Here is an 11,124-nt window from a genome sequence, read left to right as displayed (position 1 = left end):
ATGTTGAACCAACCTTGTATCCCTAGGATAGATAAATCCCACTTGATCATGGTGTATAATCCTTTTGATGTGCTGTTGGATTTGGTTTGCTAATATTTTGTAGAGGATTTTTGTAGCTGTGTTCATCAGGGATATTGGCCTGTAGTTTTGTTTGTTTGTTTGTTTTTTGGGTTTTTTTTCCTTGTGTCCTTGTATGGTTTGGGTATCAGGGTGACGCTGGCCTCATAGAATGAGTTTGGAAGAATTCACTCCTTTTTTGGAATACTTTGAGAAGAATTGGCATTTGATCTTTAAAAGTCTGGTAGAATTGAGCAGTGAAGCCATCTAGTCCTGGGCTTTTCTTTGTTGAGAGACTTTTTATTACTGATACAATCTCCTACTCATTATTGGTGTGTTCACATTTTCTGTTTCTTCTTGGTTCAGCCTTCGTAGCTAAAAAGTTGTGCTCATAGAAGTAGAGAGTAGAATTCTTGTTACTAGAGGCTGGGAAGGAATGGGGGAGGGTAGATAGGGAGAGGTTGGTTAATGGATACAGACTTACAACTACACAGGAAGAATAAGTTCTAGTGTTCTATAGTAGTGCTAGGTGTCTATAACTAACAGCAATTTATTGTGTATTTTCAAATGGCTAGAAGAGTTCAAATGTTTTCAACATAAAGAAATGATATTTACAGTGATATATATGCTAATTACCCTGATTTGAACACCACACATTGTATACATGTATCAAAATATCATTCTGTACTCCGTAAATATGTACACATATTATGTGTCGATTAAAAAACTAATAATAGTAAAAGAAAAAACATGAAATCAGCACCTCATAGAGATATCTGCACTCCCACGTTTATTGCAGCATTATTCTCAGTAGCAAAGATATGGAATCAAACTAAGTTTCCATCAATAGGTGAATGGATAAAGAAAATGTGGGAGATGCACACATATATATATACACAAAAACACACAGTGGAATAATATTCAGCCTTAAAAAGAAAGAAATTCTGTCATTTACAACACTGTGGATGAACTTGAAGAAGATTATGCTAAGCAAAATAAGCCAGGCACAGAGAGACAAATACTGCATGGCCTCACTTATATGTGGAATCTAAAAAGTCGAACTTAGAGTAGAGAATAGAATGATTACCAGAGGCTGGGGGTGGGGGTGAGGGTGGGGGTGAGGATTGGGGAGATGTTGATCAAACAGTACAAAATTTGTTAGACAAAAGGAATAACTTTTCAAGATCTATTGCACAGCATGGTGACTATAGTTAATAATGTATTGTGTACTTTGGAATTGCTAAAAGGATAGATTTTAAATGTTCTCACTACATAAAAATGATATGTAAGTGAGGTAATAGATATGTTAATTAGCCTGATACAATTATTCCACAATATACATATATCAAAACATCACATTGTACCCCATAAATATATACAATTATGATACAATACAATAAATGATACAACAAATATTTATTGTCTATTACATGTCTAGTACTGAGATGGCCATAAAAAGAGTGAACAAACCCTACACTCCTCCATGACGCACACCTGATTCCGACCCTTCTCAGCACTGTCTACCCTCTGTAGCACTTTGTACCTCACTTCCAATATTTGTCACTTTGTACCTTGTCTTACAGATAGTTGTGTATACACATTTTTCCTCTTCTGAGCTGTGAGCTTCTCTCAAGTGTGATTCCTATCTGATCTATTGTTGTATATGCCTCAGAATGTCTACACAGCAGGTGAACGATAAAAGTTTGTTGTTTCTAAGTTTGATAACTTACTTTCTGCAGTGTAAGTGGGAGTGTTTGTTAGTCCGTTTTTTGTTGCTATAACAGTAACTGAGACTGGGTAATTTATAAAGAACAGAGGTGTATTTGGCTCACAATTCTGGGACAGCTGCGTCTGGCGCGGGCCTCGGGCTGCTTCTACTCATGGCAGAAAGTGGCAGGGAGCCAGCGGGTACAAGCAGATCACATGGCGACAGGAAGCAAGAGAGAGAGAGAAGATGACAGGGTCTTTTAAACAACGAGCTCTCGTGGGAACTAATAGAGCAGAACTCACTCATTCATCCCCTCTCCCCCAGGGAGAGCATTAATCCATTCATGAGGGATCCGCCCCCATGACTCAATCAGTTTCCAACACTGCCACATTGGGGATCAAATTTCCACATGAGTTTTGAGGGGACAACACGTCCAAACTCTATCAGAGTGTGAATTGTTACAACTCTTTCGGAGGGCAATTTGGCAATATCTATTAAAAACTTCACTTTTAGATATTTTTCGTACCTATACATGTGAATAAAGACACGTTTAGAAAGTAATTGTCTGGCTGGTTAGCTCAGTTGGTTAGAGCATGGTGTGAATAACACCAGGGTCAATGGTTCAGGGATCCCCATACCAGCCAGCCGCCAAAGAAAATAAAAAGAAAGTTATTAACTGTAAAATGCTGAAAACAATCTAAATGATTATCAGTTGGAAAGTCATTAAACAAATTAATAGTTCTATAAAACGGAATATAATTAAATTTCTTGTATGTTATAATACATAAATATATCGTTAAGGAATAAAGTAGAAAAAAATGATGTGCTTACTAGAGTGACTGGGAAAGGATACGAGGAAACTTTTTGGTTGATAGTAAATGTCTCCTATCTTGATGGGAGTTTGGGCTACACAGGGTAAGCTTTTATCAAAACTCATGAAATGGTCTGCTTAAATCTGTTTCATTGTAGGCAAATTTTACTTGAAAGGAAAAAATGAACTGTAACAAAATATTAAACTTTCTTTTATGTATACTGAAATAGTTAGGCAGATGTCTGCAACTTTGAAATGTATCAAAAGATAATATGTATTGATGGATAGATAAAGGAATGATAGATAAATAGACATGTAATAAAGCAAGTATAGTATAATGCTAATGGTAAAACCTAGGTGGTGGGTCGGGCTTAATGATTGTTGGAAGCATTTCCATCTCAGAAGTAGCAATGTCGCTGGGCTACTTAATGTTAAACCATTTCTCCAGCTTCCCTACACATTTGGAGGAGCTGTTACTAAGGCAATTTAAGGGAGAGGAAAACACACTCAGCTGAATTATAAGGTCAAGATTCTGAGTTTGGTTCTAATGAAACTAATCTTGTACTTTCTCTGAGTTGGTTTATTCCTCTGTAAAATGAAAATGATAATTAGACTTACCCCCACATGATTGTTATTAAAGGTCAAATGAGTTCATGTACATGGGCCCCATCAATTGTTTCTACACAGAAATATATATGAAGTGATGTTGAATTTTATCAAATGACTTTTCTGCATCTATTGAGATGATCATATGTTTTTTGTCTTTCATTCTGTTGATGTGATGTATCACATTTATAGATTTGTATATGTTGAACCAACCTTGTATCCCTAGGATAGATAAATCCCACTTGATCATGGTGTATAATCTTTTTGATGTGCTGTTGGATTTGGTTTGCTAATATTTTGTAGAGGATTTTTGTAGCTGTTCATCAGGGATATTGGCCTGTAGTTTTTTTGTTTGTTTGTTTGTTTTGGGTTTTTTTTTTCCTTGTGTCCTTGTATGGTTTGGGTATCAGGGTGATGCTGGCCTCATAGAATGACCATCAACATATTTTTAGAAGTCACCTGCATTGGGTTCTATGGTTGTTCAGTTAAAAGTGCTCTTTTATAACCAGTCTTGATTAGCTGATAAAAGGTAAGTATCTTGATACAGACTGCAATCTTAATCTCCCCATCCTGCCCTATAGTTCAACAACCTTATTTTATCTTCTGATAGTCTCCCTGGCTGCCCTTGCTGTACAAAGATCAGCCTTTTCATAAGACACCAAACAGGGGGGAAAATAGCATCTAACCACTCCTCCAGGGAAGGCCAGAGTAATGACCTCAAAATGTCATCGATGTTTTGTTAAATTATCATCATGATGGCAGCCAGAAAAGTGTTTAAAGCAAAATGACGTGGTTAGAGCCAGGGTTCTGGGCTCAGACTGTGGATCAAATCCTGGCCCCACCCTCAAATACCCATCCACGTTCTCCAAGATTCTGACCTCACCTACAAAATGGGCATAATCGTAGTAACTATCTCCTACTATAGTGTACATATTTTAAATTACTTAATTTGTGTAAAGGAATTAGCATAGTGAGCAGTACACACAAAACATTCTGCAGGTGTTGGCCACAACTATAAAGCAGATCCAGATTCAGAAACACAAAATCACAGAAATAACCATAGAGCCAAGCGCACAGTGGAGGCCGCCAAGTCTCACAGGAGTCTGTCAATTATCTTGACTTCTCCTTTGTTCCCCTTGCCCTCCCACTTCCCGTCACCATCATCCCCCAAAAGAGGTGGGAATAGTGACGCAGAGGAGTGATTCAGCCTGTCGCAGGCTTTGTCACAGGCAGGCGAGTAGAAAGCCGGATGACAACCGAATGAAGTGGTGCGCTCATGTTTTGCTAAGGATACTGAGTTGATGAAGAAAAAAGGAAAGAAAACCTTTGGGAAAAAATTTGGCCATCTGTATCTAAGGCAATAAAAACTCTCATACTGCTTGTCTCTCAACGACATTTCTTAGAATTCATCCTGAGGAAATAATACAAAAAGAAGGAAAAACTACACATAAGAAGATGTTCATTACATTATTTTATAAATAGCTTTTTAAAGATAAAATTCACCCTTTCAGAGTGTACAATTCAGTGCGGGTTTTTTTGTTTGTTTGTTTTTGTTTTTGTCTTTTTTGTCTTTTTCCGTGTCCAGCGCGCCACCGGGCCGGCCCCAGTGCGGGTTTTTTTTAGTGTACTCACAGAGTTGTGCAAACATCACCACTATCTAATTTTAGAACATTTTTATCACCCCCAAAAGAAACCCATTAGGGGCTGGCCTGGTGGCGCACTGCTACAGTGCGTCGCCTGGGAGCGCGGTGGCGCTCCCGCCGAGGGTTCGGATCCCACATACAGCCCGGTTCCCGCTCACTGGCTGAGCGAGGTGTGGGAGCAACACCGAGGGTTGCGATCCCATTGCCGGTCCCGGTCCGGTACGGGCGCAACACTGAGGGTTGCGATCCGTTGCCGGACACGAAAAAAGACAAAAAGGGAAAAAAAAAAAAAAAGAAACCCATTAGCAGTCATGCCCTCTTCCTCCCTTCCCCACCCTGGCCCTAGCAACCTCTAATCTACTTTTCGTCTCTTACAACACCATTGTTAATGACCAAAACAAGTGAATAAGCTCAATGTTATTGAATAACATATCATAAGGATATATTAATTAAATTATGGCGCAGCCATTCAATAAAAATATTATGTGCCTGTTAGAAATTACTACAAATGGGCCGGCCTGTGGCTCACTCGGTAGAGTGCGGTGCTGATAACACCAAGGCCACGGGTTCGGATCCCATATAGGGATGGCCGGTTTGCTCACTGGCTGAGCGTGGTGCTGACAACACCAAGTCAAGGGTTGAGATCCCCTTACCGGTCATCTTTTAAAAAAAAAAAAAAGAAATTACTACAATAAAGACTATCAACACAACAAAAATAAAGAAGTTAAAAAAAAACTATCAACAGGTGAAATATTTACTACATAATGTTTCAAATTTTTTTAAGATACAAAGTGATGAATATACTCTGATCTCAACCAGAGTGTATTCTGGTTTGTATGTGGACAGCCTGGGAAGAATATGTAAAAATTTTAAATGGCTATGTTAGGATAATAAGATTGGAAATCATTTTTCCTTTAGTTTTTAAACATTTTGTAACATTTATATTTTTAATAAATGCAATTTTCAGAAAATAGGTTTAAAATTATTGGAATAGAGAATATGAAGCGTCTTCAAAACGTTCATGGAAAGATTGTTATTATCTTTTAACTCCATTTTTCTATGAACGTTTTGAAGTACCCTCATAGACTAAAGGGCACAGCCAGCCAGCAGTCTGACCTCCCTGATTCGAATCCAGTTCTTTTTTTTTCTACAAGAAATCCACTTTTTTTCTTTTTTTAAATTTTAACATTTACTTGTATATATATGTGGGGTACAGTGTGTTGTTTCAATACATGCATAAACTGCGTAATGACTCACTTAGGGTAGAAGACATAGTGATTCCAGTTCTTATCTCAATTAATAAATTTCTCTATTGCACCCTCCTTCTAGCAACCAAGAGCCTTAAACTACAAAGGTCCCACCTCTCCCAGACTACACAACCTCTCACACTGTAGACATTCAGGCCCACACCCTTTGGCCCCTTGCCTCTTAGCCTACATCCCCCCAGTCGCCTCCCCCCACCAGCAGATCTCATTCTTTAACAAAGCCTCCTTACTTATCATACACACCAATGACCCTTGGCCGATTTCCTTCTATTCCTCTATTGACTATAGATAGAAATCTTGATTCGAGCCAAATGAGCTGAATAGTAAGGAAATTGGTGGAAACAAAACAACCAGCTCCCACTCCCCATTCCTGCTTCCTAAAGAGACACACCTCATGTAGACTACCCTAGCCTTCCTGTTAAGTCTCCTCTGTCTCCCTGCTATCAACTGGGGACAGACAATCATCTATGACATCCTACCGTGACCTACACATGTATACTGCACAGACACATTCATCCTTATTCTCTCACACACAGATATGCACACACACTCGAACTCTTATAAGGGGTCTTCAAAAAGTTCATGGAAAGATTCACAATGTCTTAATTCTGTTTTTCCACAAACTTTTTGAAGTACTCTTATACATACACACTCCACATGCCCTCTGCTGCAGCAGCTCTGGCTATGCCCCCATGACTGTCCCTGGGGAGGCTGGATTAGATTTGTGCCCCGTGGTCTGCACTCCCCTTCGTTTGTCCACTGGTAATGCTCTGAAGGAACGAAGCTCTCTCTTGTTTGCCCTCCTCTGGTTCGAGAACACAGTATGCCTCCACCCACTCTCGACCTCTCAGCACCTACCTCACACAGACTTACTGCCTGACCCACAATTTAAAAGAGCGGCTCCTGGTTCTCTGCAGGGTGTGGTGAGGCCAGGTTAAAGGGCAGGCTTCTCATGAAAGCCTCAACTCTACATGGTGAGCACTACCTTGTGTCAGAAACCATGTTAGTTTCAGGGATTGAGAGATGACTGAAACTAATCACTCGCTTTGAGTAACTCACAATGGAAGAAAAATAGTTAAACAAAATATTACTCTACAGCCGGGTAAAGGCTGAGACAGAGGTAGGAATGAATGCTGTGCATATTCTGCAGAGACAGGCCCCACTGCAGGCATCACCTCCGAGGTGGATTCTGAAGAATCAAGAGTTAACCGGGCCAAGAAGCATACACACAACACCTCGGACAGGTCTGCAAAAAACAGGAAGTCCACAGAAATGGTACTCAGGCAATGAAACAGGACAGACCATCCCATGCACACACATTGCTTATGTGTGAGCAACGCTCTGCATGACCTACTGAGATTAAATAAGCCATGATTTCTGGTCCCAGCCACTTGGGAGAGTCAGGTACAAAAGAAGGCAAACTGCTCGGGGCCGTAATTGACATACTGTGTGCTGGAGAAAAGAGGGAAAGGTCAATTCTAACTCTGGGCCTAAGTACAAAGGTCATTGGGAGTGGGGGGAGCATTCTCATTAGGGCACCACAGGAGAAGGTGGAGTGGGTCAAAACCAGAAAAAATCAAGGTGTGGCAGGAGTGGGAGGTCAACCTTGGGGAGAAACGGGAAGGAGGAAGACTTGGCAAGAACTGCGGGATTGGGGCAGAAAGGGGGGTGGGGCCAGCAGGCCCCACCTCCTCCTGCTCCCCCCCACAACCTACTTTCTGCAGTCTGTGGAGACAGGTAAGCGAGGAACTCCTGAGCTGGTGCAGGGCGGGAGGCTCATGGGATTGGGGCTGGGGTGTGAGGATGGGCTCTGCGACTCCTTGCTGTACAGAGTTCAGGGAACTCCTGACAGGCTGGTTTGGGGGTATGGGCTACCTCGGGTTGTTGCTGTGTTTCAGAGGAAGGAAAAGGCTTACCCTGCCTGCCGGCCTCCCAGCCCCTGTGCTAACTTTTGGCAGGAAACTTGATATCTGAGTTTAGTGAGTTAGGATCAGCAGAGCACGGCCCCTGGCAGGTATGTGGTAGTGGCCACTGCCCTAGGCCTTCGTCCGTAGGATTCTTTTCTCACGTAGTTGTGTCCCTGTGGCTTTGTTGTGTCTATGTGCTTTTTCTCCTGCCAGTCGAGCATGAGCTGACTGTGGAAGAAAGGGGAACACGGGTCAGACAGGGTATGTGGTGCTCTCTTTCTCCTTTACTCCCCAACGGAGTCAAACTGAAAGCCTCTGGCCGGGAAGGTGGGGGTGGAAGTCCAGTAGGAACAATAATAAAGGGCAGGCCCTGCCCCATCACCTGGATTCCAGAGATGCCGATGTGCACTGAGGCCCCAGGCACGGTGCACCCAAACCTGGATCCTGGATGGCATAGAGGGAGAGAGCTGGAAGGGAGATGGCAGGGAAGAAGGAGAAGGAAGGCAGACAGGCAAAGTCAGCACACAGTAAACTTGCAGGAGGGCTGGGAGTCAACTACAGGGCTGTTTTTCTGGCTATTCCACACACACTGATACTGGAGAGAATTGTGGGGCTGGAGGGGACCCTGCAGATCATTTATTTGATTTGAGATTGAAGAACCTGGAACGTAAACAAAGGAGGATAATGTGGTTACTTTGGTATCTGACAGAGCTGTGATGCCAATTGCTAGTTTAGACACAGCAGCTGTGTGTCTTTTTGCAGGAGCCCGGGGAGGGGCCATGGTGCCAAGCCAGTTGTGGGGAAGACTGGAGAAGCCGTTTCTCTGCCTGTGCTGCGTCTTCTTCCTCCTGGGGCTGGCTTTGCTGGACATACGGCCGGACATCACCCCTGCTGCTTATTTCTTTCTCAGCTTGGCTGGCTTCTTCTTGTTTGCCTGCCTCCTGGCCTGTTTTCTGAACTGGGTGTTCCGATCACTGCCATCACTACAGACCGAGAGCCCAGAGGCCTCAGGCAATGCACGGTGAGTTAAGGGGCAAGCAGGATGAAAGGAACACACCTTGGGCCCATTCTCCTGCTGTTTCTATAATTTCTCATTCTCTGCTTTTTAATGTCACTGGCATCCATGAGAGGAAGGGTCAGGGCCAGCAGAGGGTCTTTTGCTGGGAGCAGACAAGAAAGTGAAAAAGAGCTCTTTCAGTAACCCAACAATGACTTTGTTTCTCCTCCCTCAGGGACAATGAAGCCTTTGAGGTGCCAACCTATGAAGAGGCCATGGTGGTGTTGGAATCACAGTGCCATCCCCAACAGGTGGATCAACCACCCCCCTACAGCACTGTTGTAGTCCCCCCAGGACTTGAGGAGGAACAACCTAGCCATCCAGAGGAGCCGAGGAGAGCCGGACTGGAAAGGCGAGTGGGCTCAGAGGGGTCAATGACCCAGGGAGGAAGCCCTGGAAGAACTCCAATCAGCCTTCGGCTTCGGGGACCACGGGTTGTGTACACTGCTCCTGATCTGCGGAGCTTGGGGGCAGTCCCCAAATCGGAGCCTCTTACTCCACCCCCTGGCTATGATGTCAGCATTGGTCACCCTGATGATGATAATGTTTTCTATGAAGACAACTGGACACCCTGCTAAACTATTCTCCCATGATCTATCATCTGTGTTCATGAGACCCACTCATTCATCTGACCAACATTTCCCAGTGCCTATTATGTGTCAGGAACTGTGTTTCTGCCCTGACATCACGTATGGGGACTTGACCCAGAGGGGAGTCAGGCTATGGTAAGCCCGTCCCAGTTGAGATGTGAGTGGCACAATTTGAGTCTTCTGGCAACATTCGGTGACCTACCACAGATCCAATATTCTAGACAGATGGAGGGTGAGGTGGGGAGATGATCCGGAGAAGCTGGAGAAGAAAGACCAGAGGAAACATCAGAGTGACAGCTATGTTGCTTCTGTTCCACGTGCTTTGTCCCTCTATTAGATCCCTTAGGATTCCCAGCCTTCATTGAAAAATGGGGATTTCAAGGGTCAGAGGAGTTTGATAATTTGCACAAGGGCACACTGATAGTAAATAGTATAAAAATAACTTTAATGAACTCCTGATTCCGAAGCTTACTGTGTTTTCAATACAAGGTAGTGGGAAGTGAGACCACCTGCGCACCTCTCAATCCCTGTCTTGGCACAACTTTTGGTGAGGGTTGGAAGACTTCATATACACAGAATGGGGGCCAGTTGTGTCTACAGACAGGGTGGACTGCACATGGCCAGGAATGCCCCCAGCCTCCTAGGAGAGCAAAGCTAATCAAAGCTCTAACAGTCCTTGCTCTATGTGGCAGCAGTCACTGTGCCTCTTCTCTGCCCAGGAGATGGAAAGCCGTCTCCACTGCAGGGTCCCCACCCTGTCTGAAAGCAGGGGAGTATATTGCCTCAGGGGGGGAGTTCCGGTTTTGACAGTGGGGGGGATATGAAAGTCAGAAAGGATAAACATGTCAGTTTCTTGGCGAGGGGTGAGGGAGTGGTACCTAAGGAGACTCCCTCCTGAATTATCTATTATAAGGCGCCAGGGCCACTTGCAAAGCGTCTCTAATCGCTTCAGCCTCACCCTCCGCTGTGACCTTTACTGTTTTACCCCAGCACCCTGCCCTGCTTCCTCAGATCCCAGGACCAAACACCAGAGTCTGCGTCTGGTGATGCACGTTTCAGCCACTGGGAGCTGCTAAACCATCGCTGACCCCGCACTCCCCGCGCAAGACTTCACTCATGGCGCGGGCATTTGTCTAGCACCTTCCGGTGCTCTCCATATTCTCCGCACCTTGGCCCCACAGTTAACTTCAAGACAGTGAAAAGGGTGGGCCGCACCTGTCGGTGAATTATTGCAATGCGCGGGGTAGGAGGGGTGGGAGGTGCCGGGAAGAAGGCCTTGGTTTCCGCGGGAATCGGCAACCAATCGGATTCCCAGGTCGGGCGGGACCGGCCCCCTCGCTCTTTCCCCGCCCCTTCCCTTTACGCTAAGCGTCTCCTCACACGCCATTGGACGGCGCGGCCACTGCGAGAGCCCTGCGCCCGCGCACGCGCCAGCGGCGACGGGGGCGCGGCCGTCCTGGCGGCGGGGGGGGGGGGGGGG

At 44.4% G+C, this 11,124-nt stretch overlaps 1 protein-coding gene across 1 annotated transcript; it reads left to right on the top strand.

The window, feature by feature from the left end:
* The first annotated feature begins 8,765 nt into the window (after positions 1-8,765).
* TMEM139 (transmembrane protein 139) lies at positions 8,766-10,096 on the top strand. The gene is made up of 2 exons (XM_008584730.1): positions 8,766-9,018; positions 9,230-10,096. Exons 1-2 carry the CDS (start codon positions 8,777-8,779, stop codon positions 9,630-9,632), a joined length of 645 nt encoding a protein of 214 aa, XP_008582952.1. The 5' UTR covers positions 8,766-8,776; the 3' UTR covers positions 9,633-10,096.
* Positions 10,097-11,124: the final 1,028 nt, after the last annotated feature.

This window comes from Galeopterus variegatus, unplaced genomic scaffold (genome assembly GCF_000696425.1).
Source record: "Galeopterus variegatus unplaced genomic scaffold, G_variegatus-3.0.2 Scaffold3356, whole genome shotgun sequence".
Lineage (NCBI taxonomy): Eukaryota > Metazoa > Chordata > Mammalia > Dermoptera > Cynocephalidae > Galeopterus > Galeopterus variegatus.
The sequence above is the reverse complement of the archived record's forward strand: the minus strand, read 5'-3'. Positions and strand labels throughout refer to the sequence as shown.

What these genes read in the sequence shown, in the direction of transcription:
- TMEM139 (XM_008584730.1), top strand. Translation starts at nt 8,777, where the DNA reads ATGGTGCCAAGCCAGTTGTGGGGAAGACTGGAGAAGCCGTTTCTCTGC. An exon ending in GAGGCCTCAGGCAATGCACG is followed by an intron (nt 9,019 to 9,229) that starts GTGAGTTAAGGG and finishes CTCCTCCCTCAG; the next exon opens with GGACAATGAAGCCTTTGAGG.